This window comes from Rutilus rutilus (genome assembly GCF_951802725.1).
Source record: "Rutilus rutilus genome assembly, chromosome: 8".
NCBI classification, from domain to species: Eukaryota; Metazoa; Chordata; class Actinopteri; order Cypriniformes; family Leuciscidae; genus Rutilus; species Rutilus rutilus.
Window position 1 is genome coordinate 20,403,760 of NC_140222.1, and position 27,481 is coordinate 20,431,240.

The 27,481-nt window shown below is 39.1% G+C and overlaps 3 protein-coding genes across 5 annotated transcripts in view; 2 read left to right on the top strand and 1 right to left on the bottom strand.

The window, feature by feature from the left end:
- Window positions 1-941: 941 nt before the first annotated feature.
- On the bottom strand, window positions 942-7,915 carry LOC311295974 (uncharacterized protein). Of its 3 annotated transcripts, none has more exons than XM_084417560.1 (3): window positions 7,717-7,915; window positions 1,334-7,168; window positions 942-1,090 (listed from the first exon to the last, which is right to left on the bottom strand). In XM_084417560.1, the coding sequence occupies exons 2-3, from the start codon at window positions 6,950-6,952 to the stop codon at window positions 1,067-1,069; spliced, it is 5,643 nt and encodes a 1,880-aa protein (XP_084273686.1). In that variant the 5' UTR covers window positions 6,953-7,168; window positions 7,717-7,915; the 3' UTR covers window positions 942-1,066. The 3 variants fall into 3 exon arrangements, with proteins under 3 accessions (XP_084273686.1, XP_084273685.1, XP_084273684.1); XM_084417559.1 differs by having other exon boundaries at window positions 942-1,125; XM_084417558.1 differs by having other exon boundaries at window positions 942-7,168.
- A 2,678-nt stretch (window positions 7,916-10,593) lies between these two features.
- LOC311296006 (uncharacterized protein) overlaps window positions 10,594-27,481 on the top strand; it is a 71,402-nt gene continuing 54,514 nt past the window's right edge. The window contains exon 1 of the mRNA XM_084417636.1: window positions 10,594-10,606. The gene's annotated coding sequence lies outside the window, so the exon portion shown is untranslated. The remainder of the gene's footprint in view (window positions 10,607-27,481) is intronic.
- LOC311294780 (uncharacterized protein) lies at window positions 14,712-16,101 on the top strand (the record flags this gene model as incomplete). The annotated part of the gene is made up of 3 exons (XM_084415809.1): window positions 14,712-14,856; window positions 14,969-15,091; window positions 15,321-16,101. Coding segments are annotated over 3 exons (321 nt in total), but the record flags the coding sequence as incomplete, so codon positions are not given.

Here is a 27,481-nt window from a genome sequence, read left to right on the forward strand (position 1 = left end):
AATTATTCAAGTATATCCTAATAGTTTGGATCTGTTAGATTAAATAGTGTAAAAAGGCAACAAAATGGCAATTCACAACTGTTTTACAATATCTGAGATGAAAATCTTTGACTTGTTGCTGACTGTTTTGTTACAGGTGTGTCTGGTGTTTATGCAGATGAAACTGAGACGATATCAGTGATGGAGGGAGATACTGTCACTTTAAACACTGTTAGTGAAATTGAAAAAATGCTTCTGATTAGTAGCACTTATACAACAAGTTGCCAGCTCAGGGTGCTGACCCACCAAAGACTGTCCGATTAGAGACCAAACGAAGATGCACTTTTCTGGGAATAACCCATTTATTGTCACCACTCAACAGACTGGCTTGTATGGTTGTGTTTGTGTGGTTTTCTAAAAAATAAATAGTAAAATAAACATGAATATACATAATAACAATGATAAATTACAACAATTAAACATGAGCAATAATGTAGTATGATATTTTAACATCAATAATTAAACATGCACATTATTATAAAAAACAAACTGAAAGCAAATGTAAGATAGGCTGTAACTCCTATATTATATTCAACACAGATGTAATCTGACACCTTGTTATGCAGTGGAGATTGTATAGCGCTGCTCTGACTGGATTATGAGTGCGCATGCGCGCAGCGAATTTTCCACAACAGTTCTCCCATTAAATATAGAAGATATACAGCAAACTCTGCTTCAAACAATAACATAACATGTAATAATAAAGGAAGTATAACTCTAGTCCGGATAATAATAAAGTTATGTATACAAACATACGAGCTAGAGTGGCATGAATACACGAGGGGAAACACGCACGCACACACACACATCTATGATATAACGTTACATCACGGGCACAATAACTTGTTTCCCAGAGCGAATGCAGCACTCATCCAGTATATAATCAAGGATTACAAACTTACTTTTGCATTCACGCACAACACTTCGTCCGAAATGCGGTATGTAAACAGTTTATACCGATGTAACTTCAGCGTCAATCTCCGAGTCCCGCTGTATTGTCATACTGTCTCTGTGAGGGCGGGGGAGGTCACATGCTCAAGGTTTCTGGACGCTGATTGGCTCAGGTAGGGTGCCGTGTGTGTGTGCCTCAAATACAGAGGGAGAAATTTTAAAGAGAGGTTAGATTTGACGGCAAACTATAGCCTTTTTTACAGCCGCCCCCATATTTCCGTAAGGAAATATGTACACATTCAAAAGGCTTTTTAATCTACTGTCGGTTACAATTACTTTAATCAGGAATAGCAGGTAATTGTATAAGTCGTGCAACTGGTCTAGTGTATGTTTTTTCTCCCACCTGAACCTTGGCTGTCCTCACTCTGGTGTCAGCTCCAGGGAATACTTCTGATACCTTCCCCACAGGCCAGAGAGCTCTGGGTAGTTGAGGGTCGATAATCAACACCGTAGTGCCAACCTGTATGTCTGGAGTATCCTTTCGCCACTTTTGACGGTTCTGAAGACCCGGGAGGTAGAATTTAAGGTAATGTCTCCAGAATTGGTCCGCGAGGATCTGGCTGTGACGCCATCGCCGTCGGCTGATCAGCTCAGACTGGGGATATACTGTCAAGGGGAGTGAAGCATCTGGCCGCCCCATTAGGAGACAATTTGGGGTAATGGGGTCAGGATCAGAAACATCAGATGATGTATATCCCAGTGGTTTGGAGTTCAAGATTCCTTCAATTTCCACCAACACCGTTTGAAGGACCTCAAAAGTCACTGATTGAGTTCCTAGAGTCACCATCAGTGCGTTTTTCAAGGAGCGAATTTCTCGCTCCCAACAACCTCCAAAGTGGGGTGAGCTAGGAGGGTTGAAATGGAATTCAATTTGTTGTTTAGCCAGATGTCTCTGCAGATCTGGAGCAAGAGCTGTAAAAGCTTCCTTTAGCTCCCTTTCACCTCCTCTGAAGTTTGTGCCTTGATCTGACAAGAGCTCATGGGGTTTTCCTCGTCTAGCCGTGAATCGTCTAAGAGCCATAAGGAAGGAGTCGGCTTCCAGACTATGCAGGATGTCAATGTATACTGCTCTGGTGGTGAGGCATTTGAAAATTATTCCCCATTTTTTTTCACTGCGTCGACCCACTTTAACGGTATAGGGGCCAAAGCAGTCCACACCAGTGGAGTAAAAGGTGGGCTGGAACAAACGTAGTCTTGCTGGGGGGAGGTCTGCCATTTTAGGTACCTCTGGTTTTTTCCTCCATTTCTGGCACTGCACACACTCTCGCTGCAGATGCTTGATGGCCTCTCTACCCCGTAGAACCCAATATTTACGGCGGAGTTCAGCGAACACCCTCTCAGGACCTGGATGACAAAGTTTGGAGTCATAACTTTGGATGATAAGTTTCGTGATGGGGTGCTTTGGATCTAGTACTATAGGGTGCATGTTGTCAGGTTCAAGATAGGGACTATGCCGTAAACGTCCGCCAACTCTGATTAATTTGGTTTCTCCATCAAGTTCTGGGGCCAGTGCGACTAGTCGACTGTTCCGTGAAAGTGGTTTACCTGTCCTTAGTTGTTCTAGGTCTGATGAAAAGCATTCTTGCTGTGCTTGCTGCAAAACACGGATCTCTGCACTTCTGTAGTCATCGGCTGTGGCCTCACCATTTTTGGCCTCTTGAAGAGCCGTGGACTCGATTAGTTCCTCGAAAGACTTAAACTGACTGAATTCAGAGGAGGTGAAGCAGACTAGAGTACTGGACCCAGTCTTGCGAAGTTCATCATCATCCATATCAATTGGACTGGGGCAAACAGGCCACAGGTTGGCCGGATCTTTTAAGAAAGGCGGTCCTTGGCACCAGCGTTTGTCCGGGCCAATCTCGCGCAGACTCATTCCCCGAGTGATGTCATCGGCCGGATTGTTGGCGGAGGGTACATATCGCCAGCTGTGTTGTTCTGTAAGATCCTGAATTTCTGCCACCCGAGTCCCAACAAATACTTTAAATCGGCAGGAGTCCGATTGTAACCATGTGAGGACCGTAGTGGAATCGGTCCACAAGATCGTTTGGCGTATGGGCAGGTTTAACTCATTGTTGAGTACTTTGGAAAGTTGAGCTCCTGTCAGTGCAGCGCACAGTTCTAGTCGGGGAACAGATTGTTGTTTCTTTGGTGCTACACGTGATCTTGCTGTTAAGAAAGCTACCTCTGTTTGCCCTTGTTGATCCTCTGTTCGAAGATATGCCACAGAGCCATAGGCACGTTCGGAGGCATCACAGAAAACATGTATATCTCTTAGGCTCGTTTTTGTGTCTTTGGTGGGGCTACTGTAACACCGAGGAAGAACGATATTCTGTAGGGCTGGTAGCTCCTCCTCCCATTCGGTCCAGGTTTGTAGCAGATCTATGGGCAAGTGTGGATCATCCCAATCCCGTTTTTTGTCCCACAATCGTTGAACGAGGATCTTGGCGCGAGTGGTGTAGGGGATGAGGTAACCCAATGGGTCGTACTGGCTGGCTAGGATTCTATATATGTTACGCATGGTAGTCTCACTACTGTCTTTGGCACGGTATTTGTAGGAGATTGTGTCAGACTGATGGTTCCAGAGGAGCCCCAATGTCGACTCATGGGTGTCTGTTTGGCCTTGTGAAATCCAGAGTTCTGCACTGTCTGAAATTGCATTGTGAGGCAGGTGACTTATGGTTAAAGGGACATTGCTGGACCACTGCCTCAGCTCGAAGCCTCCATCTGCCAGCAGGTTCCTTATTTTGTCAACGAAACACTTTGCTTCTTCTGCTGAAGTGAAACTTTGTAGGCAGTTGTCTACATAAAAGGATTTCAGCACCGAATTGCTGACATCATCTCCAGGCAGGCTATGATCAAGGACGTGTTTCTGGAGTGCAAATACGGCACAGCAGGGGCTGCAGGTAGTGCCGAATGGGAGGACTTGCCATTCGTACACACTGGGTTGTTCCTGTATATTCAGATCTCTCCAGAGGAAACGCAAGAGTGGTTTGTCTTCTGGAAGTAGTCGAATTTGGTGGAACATCCCCTTGATGTCGCTGCTGACTGCTACTGAATGTTCCCTAAATCTGAGCAGCACAGCAAGTAGAGATGGTCCTAACACTGGTCCTGGCAACAGAAGCTCATTCAAGTTTTGTCCGTGATATTGGAACGAGCAGTTGAAAACTATCCTGTTTTTCCCATTGTGATGCACCATGTGATGCGGGATGTACCAGGAGCTGGAAGGATCTGGCTCAGCATTCTGTGGCAATTTGCTAACATAACCTGCTTGTTCCAGTTTTGAAATCTCAGCAGTATAAGCGGCTGCTTGCTCTGGATTCTTTGCCAATCTCTTTTCAGTGGCCCTCAGCTGTGATAAGACTGCCTCTTTGGGTGCCCTGAGTTTTGGCATGTTCTTGACACGCAAGAGAGGGGTTGCGTAACGCTTGATACCATCCACCTCAACCCTGATTGTCTTCTTTTCCAAGAGGTTCACCGCTTCCTGGTCCAGTCTGGATCTGATGCAAATCTTTTCGTTGCGCCAGGGCAGTATGTCCATCTGCCATAATTTCTCCACTTGCTTGTAGAGATCTGATTCTGGGAACGAAACCGAAGTGAAGAGACAGTACTGTTCAGTCATCTCCTGCCGAAAGTGTTGGACTGGGCCCTGTAATGTCCAGCCAAGACGTGTCTTTATAGCCGCTGGTCCCCCTGGAGGGCCTAGTCTTACTGGTTCTACGGGAGTGATCAAATGGGGATAATCAGAACCAATGAGCAGCACTGGACAGACTGCGTCAAAATCATACAGTGGAAGCCCTTTAAGGTGTTGATATCTCTTTCTCAGATTATTCACGGGATGTGAGTGTTCTGCTAAACTTAGCTGTTGAGCAGTAAAGGCACCTTTGATGTGATACCGTTTGGTGGGCTGAGCCATTGGGGAGATTGTAAATGAGACGGCTGCACCTTTGAGAACTTGAAACTCCTGCCTGACTGTTCGAAGGGGTAGGTCTTCAGGCTGACCTTTGAGGCCCAACTGCTGAGCTGCATTGTGGAGGAGGATAGTTCTCTCAGATCCATCATCCTGGATTGCGTATGCATCCATTCTCCGTTTTCCATTTCTAAGAATCACTTTTGTGATTTTAAGAAGAACTTTCCGGCTGGTGGGCGGTTTATGAATCAGGAGAATCTCATTCATAGTGTTGAGCAGACAGGTGTTGGTATCAGCAGTTTCATCGTGAACAGGTTTTGGATTCTCTGGCTTCCAAGCACTGATGTCATGCAGAGCCATAAGGTGTCGACTGTTGCACTGTTTGCATCGCATTTTTAGGTTACATTCTGCTGACTTATGAGTTCTACCACAGCGCCAACATCTGTTGTTGTCTTTGACCCAGCTTCGTTTCTGGTCTTTAGTAAGCAGCTTGAAGTTAGTGCAGTTGTTGAGGGAGTGCTTACTGTTGTCACAGTAGGTGCAGTAGGGTCTCAGAGAAGTCTTAAGTGGTGAAGCAGATGGCATAGACTCAGAATTCTCCTTCTCAGTGTTCAGTAAGATTGTAGTGCTTTTAGCGGCTGACTTAGAGTCTCTGAAAGTCTCTCTTGTTCGTGGTAAGGGCCCTCTACGTTGATTACTTGCAAACCTTGTAGTGTCCTCTTGAACTTGGATTTCAAACTCCAGCCATTCTGCGAAATCCAGAAGTGTAGGGATGGGCACATGATGTGGATGTGCAAACCTCCGAAACCCTGATCTGAGGTCATGTGGAAGCTTCCCAAGCAGCCGAGACACATGCGACCCACATTGTAATTCGAAAGTTCCCTTCTTGCCTAATTGTTCCAGCATGCCAACCAGGGAACGGACCTTGAGAGCGAAAAGTCTAAAGGCCTTCTGGTCTCCACTAGCTATATTTGTGCCATCCATTAACTCTGCAATCCGTTGTAGAGCTAGTTGATGTGGCTGACCATACTGCTGATCTAAAGCAGCCATCGTCCTTGTGTAAGGGTGTTGCGAATGGCAGTACGAGTCAGCAATTAGCAGAGCCTCCTCTAATTTCAGATGATCCATCAGTATCTGGAATTTGAACCTTTCTGTCGCATTAGCTGGGAGGATATTTTCCAGAGCAATTTTCAGTCGTGAGAACTCTCTTGGGTTAGGATGTATAAAATCAGGAATTGTGGGGGTTGGGCCTCTATACATCAGTTCTCGTTCAGGGAGAGGTGATGGAGTAAGTGACCGGCATGGCATTTGTGGATGTCTTGTAGTGTCTTGAGAGACCCAATATGGAGAATTTGAGTGTTCTTGTCTGTGGGAGTAATGTGCCTCTAATCTCTGAACCCCTTGTGGCCTATAGTGGTAAGAAGAGCTCTGTTCTCTATTGTAAGCAGATGCTGGAGTTGGGTGGTGTGGAGGACTTTGAAACTTGTCCTCGGTCTGATGCTCCTTTTGCGGTTTTATGCGCGGAGCTGGTACAGGTCTGAAGCTAGTTTCCTCAGAACGTGCCTGTGGGCGGACACGTGGTGCAGGCACAGGAGAACTGGAGCCATACTGCCTCGTAGGGGTATCAGGCGAAAGTGGCTGACTTCCAGGAAGTTGATGCTCCATCTGAATTTGTAGCTGCTTCATTTGCTGCTTGAGCTGAGAAAGCTCCTTTGCATATTGGTCATTTTTGCTCTGAACTGTGTCCCTTTCCTGCTGTATCCTTTGTAGGACTTTGCGGAGATCCTTATTCTCTTCCCTTAGGATGTCTGATGCAGATTTGCGCTCATCATCGGACCACTGTGACAGATTGTCATCTTCATAACCTGGTAGCACTGGAGTGAATCCAGTTGCGCCTTTCTCTGCCAGTCTGCCTGGATGAGTGAGTGGTGACATGGGTTCTGGAACAGGCTTAGAGAGGGTGAAGCCAGTGAGATCGTACTCATCGTAACGTGCGGGAAGGACAGTCCTCCTCCTGACTCGCACAATTGGCTCATCCTCTTCATATAGTGACATCTTCTATCTCTTTGGTAAGTCCAACACTCCGGCTCGAAGGACCATGAAAAAATGCTTCTGATTAGTAGCACTTATACAACAAGTTGCCAGCTCAGGGTGCTGACCCACCAAAGACTGTCCGATTAGAGACCAAACGAAGATGCACTTTTCTGGGAATAACCCATTTATTGTCACCACTCAACAGACTGGCTTGTATGGTTGTGTTTGTGTGGTTTTCTAAAAAATAAATAGTAAAATAAACATGAATATACATAATAACAATGATAAATTACAACAATTAAACATGAGCAATAATGTAGTATGATATTTTAACATCAATAATTAAACATGCACATTATTATAAAAAACAAACTGAAAGCAAATGTAAGATAGGCTGTAACTCCTATATTATATTCAACACAGATGTAATCTGACACCTTGTTATGCAGTGGAGATTGTATAGCGCTGCTCTGACTGGATTATGAGTGCGCATGCGCGCAGCGAATTTTCCACAACAGTTCTCCCATTAAATATAGAAGATATACAGCAAACTCTGCTTCAAACAATAACATAACATGTAATAATAAAGGAAGTATAACTCTAGTCCGGATAATAATAAAGTTATGTATACAAACATACGAGCTAGAGTGGCATGAATACACGAGGGGAAACACGCACGCACACACACACATCTATGATATAACGTTACATCACGGGCACAATAACTTGTTTCCCAGAGCGAATGCAGCACTCATCCAGTATATAATCAAGGATTACAAACTTACTTTTGCATTCACGCACAACACTTCGTCCGAAATGCGGTATGTAAACAGTTTATACCGATGTAACTTCAGCGTCAATCTCCGAGTCCCGCTGTATTGTCATACTGTCTCTGTGAGGGCGGGGGAGGTCACATGCTCAAGGTTTCTGGACGCTGATTGGCTCAGGTAGGGTGCCGTGTGTGTGTGCCTCAAATACAGAGGGAGAAATTTTAAAGAGAGGTTAGATTTGACGGCAAACTATAGCCTTTTTTACAGAAATACACAGAAATAGTCAGATACTGTGGACATTTAGACATAAAAATTCAGAGACTCGTATCGCTGAAATCTATAAACAGATCATCTCTATAGTAAAGAGAAAAATGAGAGATTCAGAGGCAAATTAAAGATAGATGAGAAGACAGGATCTCTGACCATCACAAACATCAACAAATTACACTCTGGACTTTATAAAGTACAGGTCATCAATGGAGGGGTCAAACACAGGAGTTTCAGTATTGCTGTCTATGGTGAGTAAACTGAATAAATCTGTTTTATATATATATACTTTTTTTGTTTGTTTGTTTTTTTAGGTCTTCTAACTGTCCATGTCAGTGTTGAATGTGAGTGATGTGACTCTCTCCTGGTACAAAGGAATCAGTGTATTGTCCAGCATCAGTGTGTCTGATCTCAGCATCAGTCTCTCTCTACCTCTGGAGATTCAGTGTCTGGATGATTCCTACATGTGTCGTGTGTTATTCATTCATCAACAGAACTACACACCTCAACAACACTGATCTCTGTCACACATGTTCAGGCAAGTCAGCATTAATGTTAGTACTCTGTACACATCTGAAAGAGTTAAAGTGCACTATTGTTCTTATGTTTCCTCCTTCAGACTCTGTCCACTGTTGTGGTTTCACTGAAGCTGTGATCCGATTGGTCATCTCTGCTCTGGTGGGCGTGGCTACTGTTGCAGTGCTAGTTTATGACATCAAATCTGGAAGCATTCAATATGACAGGACCAGGGGGTGATGCTTTTAAATCTTACCACACATTAAGGGGAACTATTATGCTTTCTTTTCTTTTCTTTTTTTTTTTTCTTAGTGTGTAATAGCTTTTTGTGCATCTAAACAATCTGTTACAAGTTACAAAGCACAAAGTCCATGACAAAGGGAGTTAACAAACCTAATATTTCAACAGCAGGCTACAGTTTATCTTGTTTTTGCATTTAGTTTTTGTGGTGGTCCATTGCTCTTATTTTATATCAGCTTGTAGTAGACTGTCGTATTTGACGTGTCAAATAAATTAAACTTTAAAAAAAAATGTAATTAAAAAATAAATTAAGCCTTGCATGGTTATTCATTCCACTCCACTACACTGCATCTCATGTTATAAAGGGCAAAAAAAGCATTCTGTGTGAACTGCATTCATTCAGATCACTGCGATTCATTATGTGTGAACAACTGACCTATAAACAACAAATGATTTAGAAATGATATTACAGAATTCATATCTATATGTGACCCAAGACCACAAAAACAGTCACATGGGTCAATTTTTTTTAAATTGAGATTTGGCTGCATTCACTCACAAAAATAAATGTTTTATATATTTAAGGTAGGAAATTTACTAAATATCTTCATGGAACATGATCTTTACTTAATATCCTAATGATTTTTGGCTTAAAAGAAAAATCGATAATATTGACCCATTCAATGTTGGCTATTGCCACAAATATACCCGTATACCTTGTGACTGGTTTTGTGATGCAGGGTCACATACTGTATATAGTACACATGATATGAACGCGTCTCCCTACTATGTCCACCACGTGGAGCTATAATCGGTGCTCCGGCGGGAGCTGTGTTTGAAAGAGTGTGCCTGCGTTCGTTGCTGAGTGGACAACATGAGGCTTGTGGAAGTTTGGTAAATCTCACTGCTGCGCGACAGTGACTTTCAGAAATGACTTCTGCTGGAGTATATTGGGACTGGAGGTTTGAGTAACTGGAGTATATTTTAGTATATTTTTTTCCTACTATGGAAGTCAATGGGGACCGAGATCTGTTTGATTACAAACATTCTTCCAAATATCTTCCTTTGTGTTCAGCAGAACAAAGAAACTCATACAGGTTTGGAACAACTTGAGGGTGAGTAAATGATGACAGAATTTTCATTTTTGGGTGAACTATCCCTTTAATTAGTCATTAAGATGTGACCATTTCTTCCTTTTATGTAAGCCTACTAAATAATGTTCTACATGATTTACAGCAATGGTGGTGGGCTCCCCTGGCCCTCAGTGTTCACTGTCCTGCAGATTTAGCTCCAACCTCAAACCCACCTGCCCATGATTGTCTATAAGTAAACCTGAAGACTTTGGTTACATTTTCAGATGTACTCGATTAGTACCTCAAAAGGGCCAGAGTTGCCATTGAAAACAGTGTTGTGTAAACGGCCCCTAAATTAATAACTAATGATTTTCACAACAGAAATGAATCAACCCTGAACTTACTTAAACTGAATAATGACTTTCTTCTAGAGCTGCTGTACAGCCCAAAAAAATATATGTTGCATTAATGTCCTGTTATCACAGTAAAGTATAAAACAATAAAACAATCTGTATTGTAAAAAGTGCTATAAAGGTGACTTGACTTGACTATACTTTGTTTAATCCAAGTAAAATAAATATAGTTCATGTTTTTTACCTTGTATGTTTTCATAACCAGAAAAATGATAACGATTTCCTCATATCCCCAGGTTTAAAAACCTGCCTTACTGTATTTGTCTGTTGCAAACATGGAAAACACACTTTCCACAGCTCAATGGAGACTTTAATGAGCAGATATGTTCGGACATATTTTGAAGAATATGACTTTAGACACTGCTTTCATCTGCTTGTGCATTCTGATCACAAATGGTAAGTCAGATTTAATTTAATGAAATGCTGTTAAAACCAGCCCTAACATGCTAGTAATTGTTTGAATATCAAAATGTTTTTTTCAGTTATACACGGTGACTTTTTTCTTAAAACTCAATATTTATTAGAACACTTCAACACACTAAAAATGTCTGGGTTAATAAACACAACTGTAAAAGTGACCCTGAAAGCCAATTATGGTTTGTGTAGAGGTTTTACTGAATGGCACAGGAACAACTGAAGCAAAATAAAGAGTTTTATTACAGAACTGCAACAGGTGTCACGCTTTTACCTGAAAAACCAATAAGTACATCAGCTCTCGCAGCCAGCACGTTCCACAGGAGGAACATTTCCATTTTGCAGCTAATCACATGTTTTTCAACATAAATAACCAATTACAATTTACTGACAGCTAAAACTTGGAAATCCCTGAAGTTAAAGGGTTAAAAAATGAAAATGAAAATTCTGTAATTAATTACTCACCATCATGTCGTTCCAAAGCTGTAAGACCTTCGTGCTGGGAACTAATAAGCACCGCCAAAGTTTAAGTTAATGCAACATAAATCATTCATGTAATCCAACACAAACGGATTAAGTAAACTTAAATTTTACATATATTTAAGCAGAATGAACACAATCAAATTAAGTTAGGACAAAATGTATAGCAATTGTGTTGCTTAAGCTCATTTTAATTTTTTTTTTTTTAATTTTCATTTTAAGACAACGCGTTAGGAATTTGTACTAGTATTTGTATTTGTTTAGTTGAGACATAATTATGTGGACCTTAATAGAAAAAAACATTTCAAGTCAACAAACACAATTATTATAAGTAAAATAAAATATAAATATATTATGTAAAGTGCACAACCTTCCTTGTTCATTTTTTGAGTGCTCCCTTCATTGCTCTTCCCCCAAAGCTAATATGATTAGCTCTTGTTGAAGCCACTAGAAATCTCTGTTGTAATCTATTGAGAACTTGTCACATCCAATAACTCTTTTCCACCAGCAGAGGTCAGTGTCACAACAGCAATGAATGACCGTCAGTCTTTAAATGTCTTTTGACGTTCTTGCTTTCTGAGCTCAATGAATGTGATTTATTCTCTTGTGTAGATGTGTGTGTGTGTGTGTGTGTGTGTGTGTGTGTGTGTGTGTGTGTGTGTGTGTGTGTGTGTGTGTGTGTGTGTGTGTGTGTGTGTGTGTGTGTGTGTGTGCGTGTGTGTGTGTGCGTGTGTGTGTGTGTGTGTGGATCAGAAGAGCCTGTCAGAAAACACAGATCATCTCAGATCTGACACCAGTCACTGATCATCACTCCTCTCCTCATTCATCACTGATTTCACCAAAACCATCATGCAGTTTAACAAGGTCTTTAGGTTACAAGATTAATGAATTAACATAAAAATGTCAAATGCATTTGATATAATGAAATGAAATGTGTTCAACATATAATTTCGTGCCAATAGATGAATCTGCCAACTATAATTGTACTAGAAATGTGTCATAGACACTAAATTAAATCAATAAACCTTTGATTTCTCATGTGTGTGTTTTTTTTTAAATATATATAATTATTTAATTGAATGTTATTTAATGTTCAGCCAATCAGTTTTTCAATCACTTATTTGAAACATTTGAAAGACATTCATCATTATATTGTGTGTGTGATCCAGCACGTTTTGGAGTCAGCTCTTGTGTTATTAGCTCAGTAAATGTGTTTGAACTGAAGACTTGTGGTTTAATGAAATGGCCGGATGTTCAGTTAATGTGTGTCTGTGTTCATGAGAGTGTGAGACGTGCAGTTTATTCTCACAACCACAAACAAACCTTCTGAGAACCTGATAGACTCAGAAACAACATGAAATGGGAGTTTTCTGATGAAGAGGAATCCAGAATGATGTTGTGATGGAACATTTGTTCATGAGACACACATGTGAGAGCTTCTGAAATGTTAAGAGAAAGATAAAGAATACATTGAACTTTATCTGGAGAGCGAGACAGAGAACAGAGACTACTAAAACCAGCTTGCTTTTGATTTAGCAGTTTAGACTTTGGAAAAAGCAGAACTTTTTAATCAGGAAGTTGCTCTTCTGTGTCTGAAGAGACTCGGCTGGACGTTTGTTTCTGTCACGATGTCTTCTCATCTGTGTGTTCTGATCCTGTTTGTCCTGAGCGGTGAGAAACTCTTAACACTTTTAATCAACAGTAGTCTAGATCATTATTTAAACACAAATACATTTTTAGAAGAGAAAAATGTTTTACCTTTTAGAAGTACATGATTAAACAGGAAATGTGATTATATAAAGTCTCTGTCTGATAATGATATATTTTTTATATCTTGTCTAGGTGTGTTTAGTGCTGGTACAGATGAAGTGAAGTCAGTGTCAGTGACTGAGGGAGATTCTGTCACTCTAAACACTGATATTATAAAATACAGAGAGATGATCAGATACTGTGGACGTTTGGACCTCAAGAGACTCGTATTGCTGAAATCCACAGACAGAACATCTATATGTATGACAGTAATGTAACAGTTAGAGACAGACTCCAGATGGACAGTCAAACTGGATCTCTGACCATCAGAAACATCAGATCTGAACACACTGGACTTTATAAACTATATATCCTCACCACCAGAGGAACTTCATACAAGAGATTCAGTGTTACTGTATACGGTGAGTAAAGTGAATAATATTGAACTTTTTCTCTGAAGTAGGCTATGTGTTTAATATATGGCAAAGACAGTAAAATATGACTGATGATCCTTTTTATTTTTTGGTTATGGGAACTACAAAATAAATTATGTTATGTTATTTTGTCGTATTTTTATGGTTTAATTTAAAAAAAATAATTGTATTATTTTAATGTGATAGTGTTTTAGAAAGTGAGAATATGAAATGCATCAGGAAACTTGCCTCCTTGTGTTACTATTGGGTTTTTCTGGTAGAAACTTTCACCAAACTTTACAAAACAATATAACTTTGAAAATAACTGTCATGAGTCTGGTTCTTCTCTCAGGCTTTTCCTTTCCTTTTCCCCCCTCTGCTGGTCACTACCTCTCTCTTTCCCTTCTTCCCTCTTCAGCTGATTCTCATTAGCTGTTATCTCGCTGATTCGTTTCACCTGTTCTTTCCTCTAGCCCGCTAGCTATTTAATGTTCTCTGTTTCCTTGCCATTTGCCGGATTATTTCGTGAGAGTTTGATGCTGGTGGCTATTTACAAACCCTGCTGTAGCCGTCTTGTCTTGTCTTGTCTTGTCTTGTCTTGTCTTGTCTTGTCTTGTCTTGTCTTGTCTTGTCTTGTCTTGTCTTGTCTTGTCTTGTCTTGTCTTGTCTTGTCTTGTCTTGTCTTGTCTTGTCTTGTCTTGTCTTGTCTTGTCTTGTCTTGTCTTGCTAATTCATTCCAGTCTATTTAATCTTCTCTTCTACACTGTGTCCAGCCCTCCCGCTGTCGACGAACGCCCTGTGCTGTGTTCTATGCATTGCTGCCGCTCTGTACGTGGAGACGAGAGGTCTGAAGTCAACTGGCTGGTCTCCTTGATTTTCTGCTGCACCCCAGTCACGAACGAGAGTTGCGAGAGAGCTACTGACCCGTTTATGGGGTCCTTCTACTGAGCCCGTCCTGTTTTCCTTTCTAAAGACTTATCTGCTTAACCTGCAAGCTACCTGTGTGTTCCTGTTTGACGAGACTGTTTATTTTTGCTCTCTCAATAAACTCTGACTTTCTTTCGCATTTGGATCCAATCTCTTCCTCACTACAATAACATTATCATCCGATTATCTTTTTTAGTATCTTGTTGAAGTTATTGTGGCACAACTGTGCATATTTTTTTCATTTATTGATCTGCAATTATTAAAAATCTTCTGATACTTCATCAATAATAAATAATATATATATATATATATATATATATATATAATGTGATTTATAGTAATAAATGAAATCGTGTTTTCCAGCTCCTCTTCCCATTCCTGTCATCACCAGAGACTTTTCAGATTGTTCTTCATCATCATCACCACCAGGATCATCATGTTCACTGGTGTGTTCAGTGTTGAATGTGAGTGATGTGACTCTCTCCTGGTACAAAGGAATCAGTGTATTGTCCAGCATCAGTGTGTCTGATCTCAGCATCAGTCTCTCTCTACCTCTGGAGGTGGAATATCAGGATAACAACACTTACAGCTGTGTGATCTACAATTCCATCAGCAACCAGACCACACATCTGGACATCAGTCGACTCTGTCAAACATGTGCAGGTACGGCAGCAGCAACATTTTCAACATATTTTCTTTATAATTGTGCAGTTCATATTGTGTCTAAATGAAGGCTCACTAAAAGGATTGACCATTTTCTCTTTCTTTATTACAGAGACTTCATCTCAGTTTATTACACCAGTAGTTTGTGGGCTGATGCTGCCGCTGCTTCTGCTGTTCATTTCTGCGTGTGTGTTTCACTGTTGCTGCAAGAAATGCAACCGAGAAAAAACAGAGGGCAAGTATTATTACATTACTAATTGACAAGACAAAAAAAAACACTCTTTTTATGCAAATTATTTTTACAACTTAGAGCCTAAATTTAATTTGAAAAAATTTGAATAGTTCTAAAATGAAAAGTATGCTTATTATAGAATAGAAAATATATCCGTGTGAAATGTTATCTGATGAAATATCATATATTAATGTTAAAAACACTGAAAATCTCCATGTGTGTGTGTTTGTAGATCAGGAAAGCATGTCAGAATACACAGAGAACATCTACCGTCTTCAGATCTGACACCAGTCACTGATCATCACTCAGATCATTAATATTCATAACAGTAATGTGAAATTCAAATACAGACTCCAGATGGAGAGACAAACTGGATCTCTGACCATCAGAAACATCAGATCTGAACACACCGGACTTTATAAACTACATCAGCAACATCAGAGGAACTTCATACAAGAGATTCAATGTTACTGTTTATGTTGATTAAAATATGATTTAAAGATTTTTAACAAATTTACTAAATTAAAAGAGATTAAATTAATTTGAAAATACAAAACAAGTATTGTTATTTTTTATGCATTTGATACCCGCTTTTATATAATTTAATGTGCTTATCATTTTTAATTTCCATTATCATGTATATCATGTTTGATTGCCTTTTGATTATTGCATTATGTTTCAATAGTCTGCTTCATATCAGATGTTTATGCATCAATATAGCATATTTTTTTGATTTGTGGAGGTGTAAAAGTATTTCTAGATGACTGAAACAGGGCGAAGGAACTTGTGTAACCACAAACAAGCTTCACACACTTGACTTTCTTTCAAGAAAGGTCCATATCTATCTTTAACTTGTTTGTTATCTTGCAGTATAGCCTACTCTCAACAACACTTATGATGAAACCACGTGCAGATGCTAAACTTAGAATGACGTTACACTTGTCATTCACTCATCCGTATGGTTTTTGTATTTGCTTCATCAATTAATAATTTAATAAAATCGTTATTCCTTTATCCACAAATGTCATTGTCCAACTTGTATTGTCCGCTGATTCTACTCGCCTCAAAACGTATATAAACGAGTGTTCATCTTTTGACTCATCTGACTATTCAAAGGCCAGCCCAGGACCATTATTGTCCAGTTACAATTATTCACACACATGCAAACATTGTTATGTAAGCAATAATTTTCGTATGTTAATGTTACGTAGGCCCAGCGTCAACAGCATAAGCGGTAACGACTGCGCAACCCCGTAGTCAAGACTGACTAGAAGGGGAGTAAACACTCACCGGATTGCGGCTGTGCACTTTCCATTGTCAGAGCGGGGCGTCTAGAGACTCATAGCATCCGCACTTCCCTTTTAGAAACGGAGCCATGGCCTTTGCCTCGTCTATCTAGACGCGCGTCTTGCGCACGACTACCATAGGGACGTCGTGGAAGACGGAGTCTTTCTTGAAGTAGCCTGGCTGAGATACCGGGCTAAGTATCCTAATCAACAGAGCCTATCGCGTCAATGTCTATTTGCGGTGGTGTGGTGTTTGGGGGGGGTGGATTAAGTTAAATATATCATATATATATATATATATATATGAGCGACTTCATATAGCCAAAGTGGCATGATCCTCGTTTCATAACACCTCTGCGAAGATTCGACCGTGAGATCGGTAGTTGAATCAGGCTCCTCCAATCGAATCTTCGACTATTCGGGGTCACCCCTACTTCAAACACTTGTTTAACAAGTAATATTCTTCTAATTGTTTCACTGTCAATAATGTAAGTCCACAAGAGAAATATTAAGCCAGTAAATTAAGATAGTTGCTATACCGTTATATCCACCGTCGTCTCTGAGAGAACGCGCTGTTAATGCAGCGAAAGCTCAGTCCGTTTCTGCTTTCACTTTCAGGGAATGAGCGCGTTTACATGCACGTTATTAACTCGATTATGCTGAATAAACTGGCAATGCATATCATGTAAACACATTAACCCGTTTTCCTTTATCGGAGTCAAGACATAAGTTTAAGTATAACCGATCGACTTTTAGATTTTTGCCTTTGATTTCTCTCAGCATTTAAAACACATTAATCCGCGTTCTTCGGGCTTATTGAAGTGCGATATGTGAAGTGCATCCAGACAGAGAGTGCACTGGTAGGATGACATATATCACAAACTCTGACTCTTTCTTGACCCAAGAAATTATTAAAACGTGTTCTCATCTCGTGCAGAAGTACAGTCAAAATGCTGCATCTGTAACGGCATGAGAGGATGTGTGTCCGTAAATTTCCCGCTGACATGTTGAAATACTCTGAGTCAGATACAAGAATGATTAGTTTTTGTTTTTTTTTACCTCACTATACCGGGAAATAACCTGATTTAGCCTATTGATAAACACTCCAACTTTGCTAGCAAAATAGAAAACAATTCTCATATATAAAACGAACTAATAAAACAAGCAAATTAACGAGTAAATAAGCAAGTTAATGATCAAATAAGTAAGCCCCGCCCCCTCACGATAATATAGCGTACCACCGATCTTACAGGCTGACGATAGGACGATATGAAAATGGAGCATATCGCCCAACTCTAGTTAAGACCGACCGGTATTTTTTTACCTCTTCAAACATTTAATACAAATGCAATAAAATAATACTAGTTATTAAGTATTGTGAATATAAATTGCCTAGACCTACATACAAACACAAGCTTTTTTTCTTTTAAATAAAAACCCGTGGCACGTCATCTCTATGATTATGTTTACACCATTGGTTTACGCATGTCACACTACAGCCTGCAGGCTAAGTTCATTCACTGTCAATGGTTCGCGCTTGGTAATGATGCTGCGGCTTTACTCTAAAGATTATTTCATTTTTATATGTTGTTGAATATGGTTTATTAAAAAATAAACATGTGAGAGCGTGTTATAGGCTATATGTCATGTTATAGTCAGATATGATGACGCTACTGCAACACGCATCGCCGCAGATGAGCATCTATTCATCAAACCAACGTGCAAACTATCGCAAATCAAAGTGAAAGTAAGTCGCTGACGCTTAACACACAATCATCATCATTAAATGTAAAAAAACGAAATGATCTTACCAGGGCTGTTTCTGCTTTCTCTTATTGCGGGCTTTGATTCAGAAATTTTAGCTGATGAGAAATAAAATAATGTATCTCATATCTGTTGCTTTCGGTGACGTGCAATTTAAGATCGGATTTATATCCGAAAAAAAAAAAAGACACACACATTGATGTAACCAGGTGTAAATGGAATCGTTTTGATAAATCAGACAGCAATCCGATCTGAGAAAATGCATGAAGTGGCCTGGTGTAAACAGCCCCTAGACATCGGTGAAAAACTAAATAGAGATGCATTGTTAATGTAACACATTGACATGTTTTTTTTTTTTTTTCATAGGTAGGCTATTACATTGCATGTTAATGCAATTAACTGTCATTTTGTGAATTCTAAAGTCAATTTAATTTATTTGTTTCCCTCTGAAAATCCACTTTAGTTGATATCTAGTGGCTTGAATAGTAATCAACTATTACATAGTGAAACTCCTGTTGTGGATGCACTCCTCCCAGGCCAACACGCTAAAACCAAGCGTGCCGCACAAGCCCTGAAAAGTGAAGCCAAAACGTCTCGATCGCCCCCCGGTGACTGGTCCTAGTATAGGTCATAAGCCCCGCCTCCCCGTGTTATTCAACGGGACTTGATACCAACTAAACAATTAAATTACACTTCAAATATCTTTTTTCCAAATGTGGTTTCTTTCATTTGCTGTTGTTTTTATCACGCTGGTGTAAGATCAAGTGTCTGTTTCAAAAATAAGTTGGTTTTTAGTTAGTTACGTGATGCGGTGGTGTAACGTCATGATTGACAGCTGTGATTGACAGGTTCTCTGAGTGAAGTAGTCACCGAAGCACCAACGGACATTCTGTCTGGATCTTCGGAGGACTGAGGAGATTGTATACTTTATTTTAACAAGCCTCTTGTCGTACTGCAATCAATTTTTTAAAAAAGTGTGCAGAATCCACTCTCCCTCAGTGCATACGGCGAGAGTGAGGGCGGAGCCGGCGGAGCGTTGATTACTTCCTGCTCACTACTGCGCAGGTCTGGTCCCGAGATCGCTACTGCGCAAACTCAAGCCCCAAGATGTCAGCGCCATATCGGGCTTCAGTTCTCATCAATGGAAGAGAGCGAAGGGGCGTCGTCCATCTTTTTTTACAGTCTATGGCTGAAACACAGCAACTAATCCCAAAGAATTTACAACGTTTTTAATGCAATATTTTGCTCATTATAATGTATGTATATATGGCAGTCCCAATCATAGTTATTAATGTTCTGCATTGAAGCTAATGATCATCACATATTGAGACTTTTAATTCGAAATCAAAGCTACAGCTAACACTGTCTGTAAAAGACAGACTTACAATCGGTTAAATGTACTGTTATGTTGATGAAATATTGAAAAAAATCAACTTTAGAAAACATGGGTGGTGATGAAGTAAAAAGATCCAGCACATTTAGATGGTACAAACTTTTGAACTGACTGTATGCATATTCCACACAGCTTCATTTTTGATTCACTTGGAATTAATTATGGCATCTACCCAGACTAAAGTTGCTTGACACGTGCTGAAAGGTTCCACACAAATTGTTAAGATCTCACTGAAATGACTAGATATCTTTGTAGGAAAAAAAATACAGCTTCTTATTTGTAATATTGAGATCTTTAAAAAAAATGCAGCTCTGATGTGGTAGCCAAAGTAGGAGTAACGTCACAACATTTATAGCTACCAACTGGAATATATTCTGTATAAGTTTATTTTTTCTGTAGAACATAAAAGAAGATATTTTGAAGAGTGTTTTTTTTCATACAATTGAAGCTCATTTATGTTTTGTCTTGAAGATCCACATACAAACACTTTAAAGAGCAGAAGTGTGTCAGGAAAGGAGTGTCCCACGAATAAACACTCTGCAAAGCCTCCCCTGACACCATCCAAGCTGCAAGTTTTGAGAGGTAATCTGTTATTTCATTTATTCATTCATTCATTCATTCATTCATTCATTCATTCATTCATTCATATACTTTATGTAGCCGTAGCCAATTTAGTAAAACAGTTTTACATTAGTTGATTACCTTTCTAAGTTTTACTAGTTGAAAAGTGACAAATTAATAATCTAAATTATTTATCTTTCAAGTCTGCTTCAGTGACTGGCTCAAACAAAAAGAACCCGAAAAAGGAGAAAGAGAAGCGGGAGAAGCAAGTGGGGTATTACATATCCCAAAAAATACAAGATGTCATAAAAAAAAGAAAAGAAAAATGTAATGTAAAATGTAGCTCTATAATTCTGTTCTCCTTTAGTTACTATTATAGTTTTTAGCATTTTAATCATTTCAATTAATAATTTTGTACATTACTGTTAGCATATCAATGGGCTGTTTTAAGGGGCTGCAATATCAAATAAAAGGAATTTGTTTGAATTGTTGCCTGTGCTCCTGAAGATTATTTTAAGTATACTTGGAATTGTTTACATTATTTGTCACAACACACAGTGGCAGGAAAAATAGAGAAGACATAGAGTCAGCCAGTCTGACCAGCTAAAAACAGCCTGACCAGCTAAGCCCAACAATGACCAGCTAAAACCAGCTAAGCCCAACAATGACCAGCTAAAACCAGCTAAGCCCAACAATGACCAGCTAAGACCAGCCTGACCAGCTAAGACCAGCTAAAACCAGCTAAGACCAGCCTGACCAGCTAAGACCAGCCTGACCAACTAAGCCCAAAAATGACCAGCCTGGCCAGCTAAAACCAGCTAAGCCCAACAATGACCAGCTAAAACCAGCTAAGATCAGCTAAAACCAGCTAAGACCAGCTAAAACCAGCTAAGCCCAACAATGACCAGCTAAGACCAGCCTGACCAGCTAAAACCAGCTAAGCCCAACAATGACCAGCTAAGACCAGCCAGGCTGACCAGCTAAAACCAGCTAAGACCAGCCTGACCAGCTAAGACCAGCCAGGCTGACCAGCTTAGACCAGCCTGACCAGCTAAAAAAGTGTTCAAAACCCCTCTAAAACCAGCCTGATAAACCAGCTATGACCAGGCTGGGAGACCAGCCAAAACCAGCCTGATTTTTCAGCAGGGTTAGCGCCGCCACGGACATGGAAAGAGAAGAGAAGAAGAAACGCTAGCATGGGGGACGTTTTGAACATGATAGCTGTGTTCCAACGTGAAGGCTGCATCCTTCGAAGGACTGAAGACTTCAAGGATGCAGCCTATGCGTCCTTCGAAGGACGCACCATGTAGCCTTCGTAGGATTTCCTAATTGCGCAACCAGGTGTTTCTGATCACCGCTCCAGGTGCCAAGCAGCGGTGCGAGAGGACAGCTGCGAACCTGATAATTAATTTGATAGCCTAATTGAGTAAACAGCTATGGAGCCAGAATTGGCTATTGTATTTTTTATGTTTTATATTTTACTGGAGGACATGGTGAGGATGTTTCAGCCCCGGCGCTGCCAGGTCATGTATTTTCGGTTTAGCCCTGTTTGAATATAAAACCCAACTGAATATAAAAAAGTCCAGTATTTCTCGCGCTCGTCATCAGCAGCTGTCACAGTTGCCAGGAGACAAGAACAATCCTCCATAGGCTAGACCCGTCCGAGCGCGTCAGATGCGCCCTTTGTATAGGACGCTGTAGTTAGCAACAATTTGTTAATATTGTGACAATAGACCTACATTTTGTTTCTTATTTTTCGGAACTGCATATTTCGTTAAGTATTCACGTACAAATGTGAAGTAACCTACTGAAGTACTTTTTTCCCCACACATATGATTTTACATTAAACTACACAACTATATAATGTAACAACCTTGAAAATATTCAGAAGTAAAATGCAGTAGTAGCATAATATAAATACAAAACTATAATAAAAACCCTGACAAGGAGTTTTTTCCCCTGCAGAATACATACCTCTAGTTTTACTCTTGATACTTTAAGTACATTAGAGTATGCAAGATAATTTTGCTTAACTAAGGTTTTAGTAGTTATTAAAAGTACTTTTTTTATATACTCTTCGAAAAAAGAAAAGAAAAAAAACCTGAGTGACATGGGAGCCGTTGATTGAATCAGCCCTGCAAACCTGTTGGTAGACAACTTAGGGGATAGTGGAAATATGCACTCAAACACTCTGGAGACCATCCCAGATGATGTCCCACCAGCAGGAGGGGCAGCCCATCCCGGTCCAGCAGCTCCAGGGTCTCCCTGCTCAGCTCAATAGAAGTCTACATCATTTTTTTCTTATTTTATGTATTGTAAATGTTTATGTTGATTTTGATATGTTTAACGTATGTTGTTCATAGTTGGAAAAAGTACTTTAATGTAGCCTGTGGAACAAATGATTTTCATTTACCAATTGTATTTGAAAAAAAAAAAGTATAGAAGAATTTCTTTCATGTAGAAATTATTACTGTCATTACAAAAATAAACAATGACCAGAACAATTCATTCTCTTTTATTTACACATTTAAAGTTGCATAAAAACACAGAATTTTTCTTTCCTTTTAAAAAATAAAAGTGAAAAAAGTTAAACAAGAATAAAAAATATATATTTTTCAATCATTCTCTCAAGAAGAGAAAACAGCCTGTCCATCCTCTCCCTACTCTCCAGTGCTCTCCTCGCCTCTGCCTCTCTGTCTCGCCGCCTTCATGCTGCTGGTGCTGCCCCTGGCTCCTCCTCACCGCGGGCACCCACTGTTGAATTCGGCCCTGGTGTGTCCTCAGGGATTGAGGCAATGAGGACGGGGGTTGGTGCAATGCCTCTGTCCCAACACCTCATCCATGAGGACAAACCAGGGCCAAGTTTCAGCAGTGGGTTTCCCACTCACACCCTCACCTGTCCCAGGACACTTGCAATCCTAAGAGCAGAGCAAATGAGCCATGGCTTGTTAACAACAACAGCACAATACATTTCAGCAAAGACGTGTATTAACTTTCTTACTTTGTATTTTTTTTTTTTTTTTTTTCCTGAATTGCTCTAAAAAAGCAGAAAAGGGTACTTAACACAGGGGTGCAATCTTAAGTGCATTGTTAACACTGCAAAATATGACACATCAAGACATGCATACAAAATACTTAAGAAATCATATTTCTATATACACAAATTTGGTTAAAACCACATAGCTTTCATGACAGCACTACAAAAACACATAAAAGTTAAACCCCATTCCCTTATCAACTGCTTTTCCTATTGTTGTGGGCTTTATAGGGTGGAAAAAAAAAATGTTATTTGAATACTATGAATTTGCAGTTTGTAATTAACTAGCTAAACTACATGATCCAAAGTACTTAACTACTGAAAAAGCTACAGAGATTTAAATGCACTGCAGTTTAACGACAACCAACTACTGTAAACTGTAGATTAACTGGTAATTGAATGCATCATAAACAAATAAAATGGCCAGACATATTTTTACCAGTCTTTCTATTGTTATCATCATCTCATAACTTCGCCACTTCACATTAACTTGGAAAGGTAATAAAAAATAAAAAAAACTTCCTAAAGTGTCACAATAAATGGGAAAAACGAGTCCAAAAAGACGTATAATAGGTGGATCTGGCGACACGGAGGCTGCACCCGCGCCCTCACTCACAAGTCACAACACGCTCTCAAGCCCCGTTCACTGTTCTAACGTTACCTTCTCGCAGCGACATGAATTGCAAACACTCATATGAAGTGGTTTAATAGGCTAATTAATCATTCAGAGAGCTTGAAATTTTATTTTTGAATATAAATTGTTTTACCGAGAACAGGTGTTACAATATATTCGGTTCCTGAAATATTTGGTTCCAATGGGTGGAGCTACCATGAATATTCACGAGACCATAGCGTGGGCGGAGCGACAAATACAAGCGAGTGGAACGGAAATTATTAGCGTGAGCGCCTGCTTGTTTTGTTTTATGGATTATTTATTTCAAACAGGTAATAAAGTTGAACAAAGTTAATATTAAACTAGTCGTATATATTTTATAAATAATTCATCGTTTTGTAGCATGTGTTTTAGTACTCTGAGTTTACCTGAACTGAACTAATCCTGCAGGAAGCGTTGCAAGACCTAGGCTACAATAAAGGCATATTTCTCCAAATTTTCCCAGATTAGTTGTTGCTGACATTATAGAACTGTTCGTTTCTCATGAGTTACTGAGATTAGGATTTTTAAAGGTGTGTGATTGCTGTTTAAATAAATATTTACAAATATATTCTTGTGTATTTATTCTGTCTCCCAAAGTTGTCTGCATTAAAATAGCCTTTAAATTCTAGGCTGATAGCTCAAGACAACATAAGAACTTGGAGTTGCATGTTGCATGCTTTGGATGTTGCTTTATACGGACTTAACTGAAAAATTTTTTGATACACAACCTTTACTTTATCAAAGGTTATCATAAATGTTAGGCTTCAGATGCATTAACAGTTGTTTTCTCTAGCAATGCTTTAGAACAGTGATCAAATTAATTGATAATAATGACTAACCATTAATCATAAAAATTAGGCCTACATCTTATCAGTTTAGTAATGTTATCATTCTTATGTAATCTTTTTGTAAACAAGTGAACACAAAAACACACTGGTGTAGAAGTCATGGGTATACCAAAAGGTATATTTATAAATACATATTTGAATAATATAGTAAATATTTTATTAGTCCTGCTGTATTAATTTTGTCCTTGATCCCATTTTTTTCTCTTGTCTAACATTCTTGTTTTTACAGCTGAATATGAATAAAATATGTAATTTTAAGACACTGTATCTTACTATAAAATAATTTCGAGTTAATGAATGAATGCTTTAAAAAAACCCAGATGTTTTTGTTTATCAATTTTAAACAGTCTAGATCATATTTAGGATAGGTAGATAACTTTATGCATATAGTTTTATATTATAAAAATGATATCTATTATAGCCTATTCTTTAAATGAGAATACTTTTTAATTATATGTCCATATCCCACCACACCTGAGAAACTGACCTCTATTGCTGACCTCTATGTCTGTGTAATTTACTATTGTACACAGCTTTGGCCAATAAATAATTGGTTCAGTACATATAGTTTGTGAAGCATTCAACATCCAATTAGCTGTGGTGATGTTTTAAAAGAATAACGAGTCTCAACCACAATTCATATAAATAAACCTACCCATCTTTGTTGAATTTGTCACTTGGGCTGTCAATATAGATAAGGAAATGTTTAAAACCTTGTATGAATTGAAACAATCTGGAAAGGTTCCTCATGGTGTTTCTAAAAGAAATATGTCCTTCTTAGAAGGGCACAGAACTTCACAATGAAAGGTGAGTTAAGTAGCCTAACACTTAGTGATTTCTCTGTCTCTTCATGATCAAAACATACTACTTTTAGATGAGGTCTTATACTATATTATACAGTGAGGTTTTTATTTGCCCTAGATACAAACACCCTTAATTTTGTACTCTCATGCATGATATCAATGACAGAAAATTTGAAATAATTTGAAATTTGGCATTGCCAAATAAAAAACTAAATTAAATGAATCAATTTGCTTGAGTTTTGTCTCTGTTTTATTACAATTAAGTGCACTTACCTTTGGAATGGTACATTCAAAACTACAAATTGCACAGAAGTATAAAATTACTTTAGTTGGACCTTGCTATGTATACATCAATACAATTGAAATAATTATCACTTAATTTGACCAATGTTCTAAAGCATTGCTAGAGAAAACAACTGTTAAAGCAACTGAAGCTTAACATTTATGATAACCTTTGACAGTTGTGTATCAAAAAGATTTTCAGTTGAGTGTAAAGCAACATTCAAAGCATGCAACAACATGCAACTCCAAGTAGCCGATGTTGTCTTGAGCTATCATCAAGCTATTTCAATAATAGCCTACAGACAATTTTGGGAGACAGAATCAAAACACAAGAATATTTTGTAAACATTTATTTAAACATGCAATAATAGACATTTAAAAAGCTTAATCTCAGTCATTCGTGAGAAACGAACAGTTAGGAGTAGTTTAGGACAAAACGCGATCTGAGGCTCATGCTAATAATTTCTGTTCCACTCGCTTGTATATGCCCCGCCCATGCACGCTATGGTCTCGTGAATATTCATGGTAGCTCCACCCATTGGAACCAAATATTTCAGGAACCGAATATATTGTAACACCGGACCTCGGTGACCTCATAGCTGGCTACGGCCATTCACCCTACCCACGACAGACATTTCTGGAGTTTGATATTTACTAACTAAATATACTAACATTTCTAACATTTGATTTTTCACCAGCAACGACTGCAAACTCACCTGTTGGCCGCTCATCTTGTTCAAAAAACGTCCCCCACGCTAGCGTTTCTTCTTCTCTTCTCTTTCCACATCCGTGGCGGCGCTAAGTAAGTCGGTAACAGCGCCACCTGCTGTTGTGGAGTGCGAATTACATGACCGTTTACTAGCATACGTGTGGATCTGAAGGCATTTGTGTGTGGATCAGCAAGGCGGAAAATTAGTGCCAAAAGTCACGTGACAGTTTTTCGTACTTGTAGAATTTTGTTTTGTACTTGTAGAATTTTGTTTTGTACTTGAAGGTTTTTTTTGTTTTACTTGAAGGATTTTTTTTTTTTACTTGAAATATTTTAGTTTGTACTTGAAAGATTTGAGTTTGTACTTGGAGGATATTTTTGTCATTGAAGAAATACGTTTCTTTGTATATGTAAAACATACTGTATTTGTTTGATAGATGCGTTTTTTATTTGCAGAACAAAATGCATTAGTTTGTGAGTGATGTTTTGTATTTGCAACCCACACTGAGTTTGTTTGTGAATCGTTGGGTGTGAGTAAAACACGTTTTGTGTGTGTGTGATGTTTTGGCATGATTCTAACTCCAGAAATAAGGTACGAGAGGCTGTGCTGTACCTTAATTATTGCTTTTATAAAACGGTTACCACACAATACAAATATTAAAGCCGAAAAATATGTAGCCTATGCAACTTTCATGAAGTAAAATCACTACAAGCCTTCGATCCTTCCGCTGAAAAAAAAAAATAGTCCATGACTGTGACGAAGGACGACCTTTTTCAGGCAGATAAAACTGGCTGCTTGAGAATCAGCCAATCAGGAGCGTCACTGCACTCTGCGGCTCGCGGGAGCAGACAGTTTAAGTTTCAGTTTCGGAAACGTTTGGAAGATAGCGCTGGCGTCAAAAGACTGTGCAGTTTATATTTATATTTATATAGATAGTCTAAGATAGTGTTGCTGTACTTATTTACAAGTTCCAAGTATTGTGTGCGTGCAACTACCAGTAAGTATACTGAAGTTTGTTGTTGTTTTTACCTCACATTAATGTCGTGACATGTTG

Coding starts and splice junctions, on each gene's coding strand:
- LOC311295974 (XM_084417558.1), bottom strand. CDS start 6,952: ATGTCACTATATGAAGAGGATGAGCCAATTGTGCGAGTCAGGAGGAGG.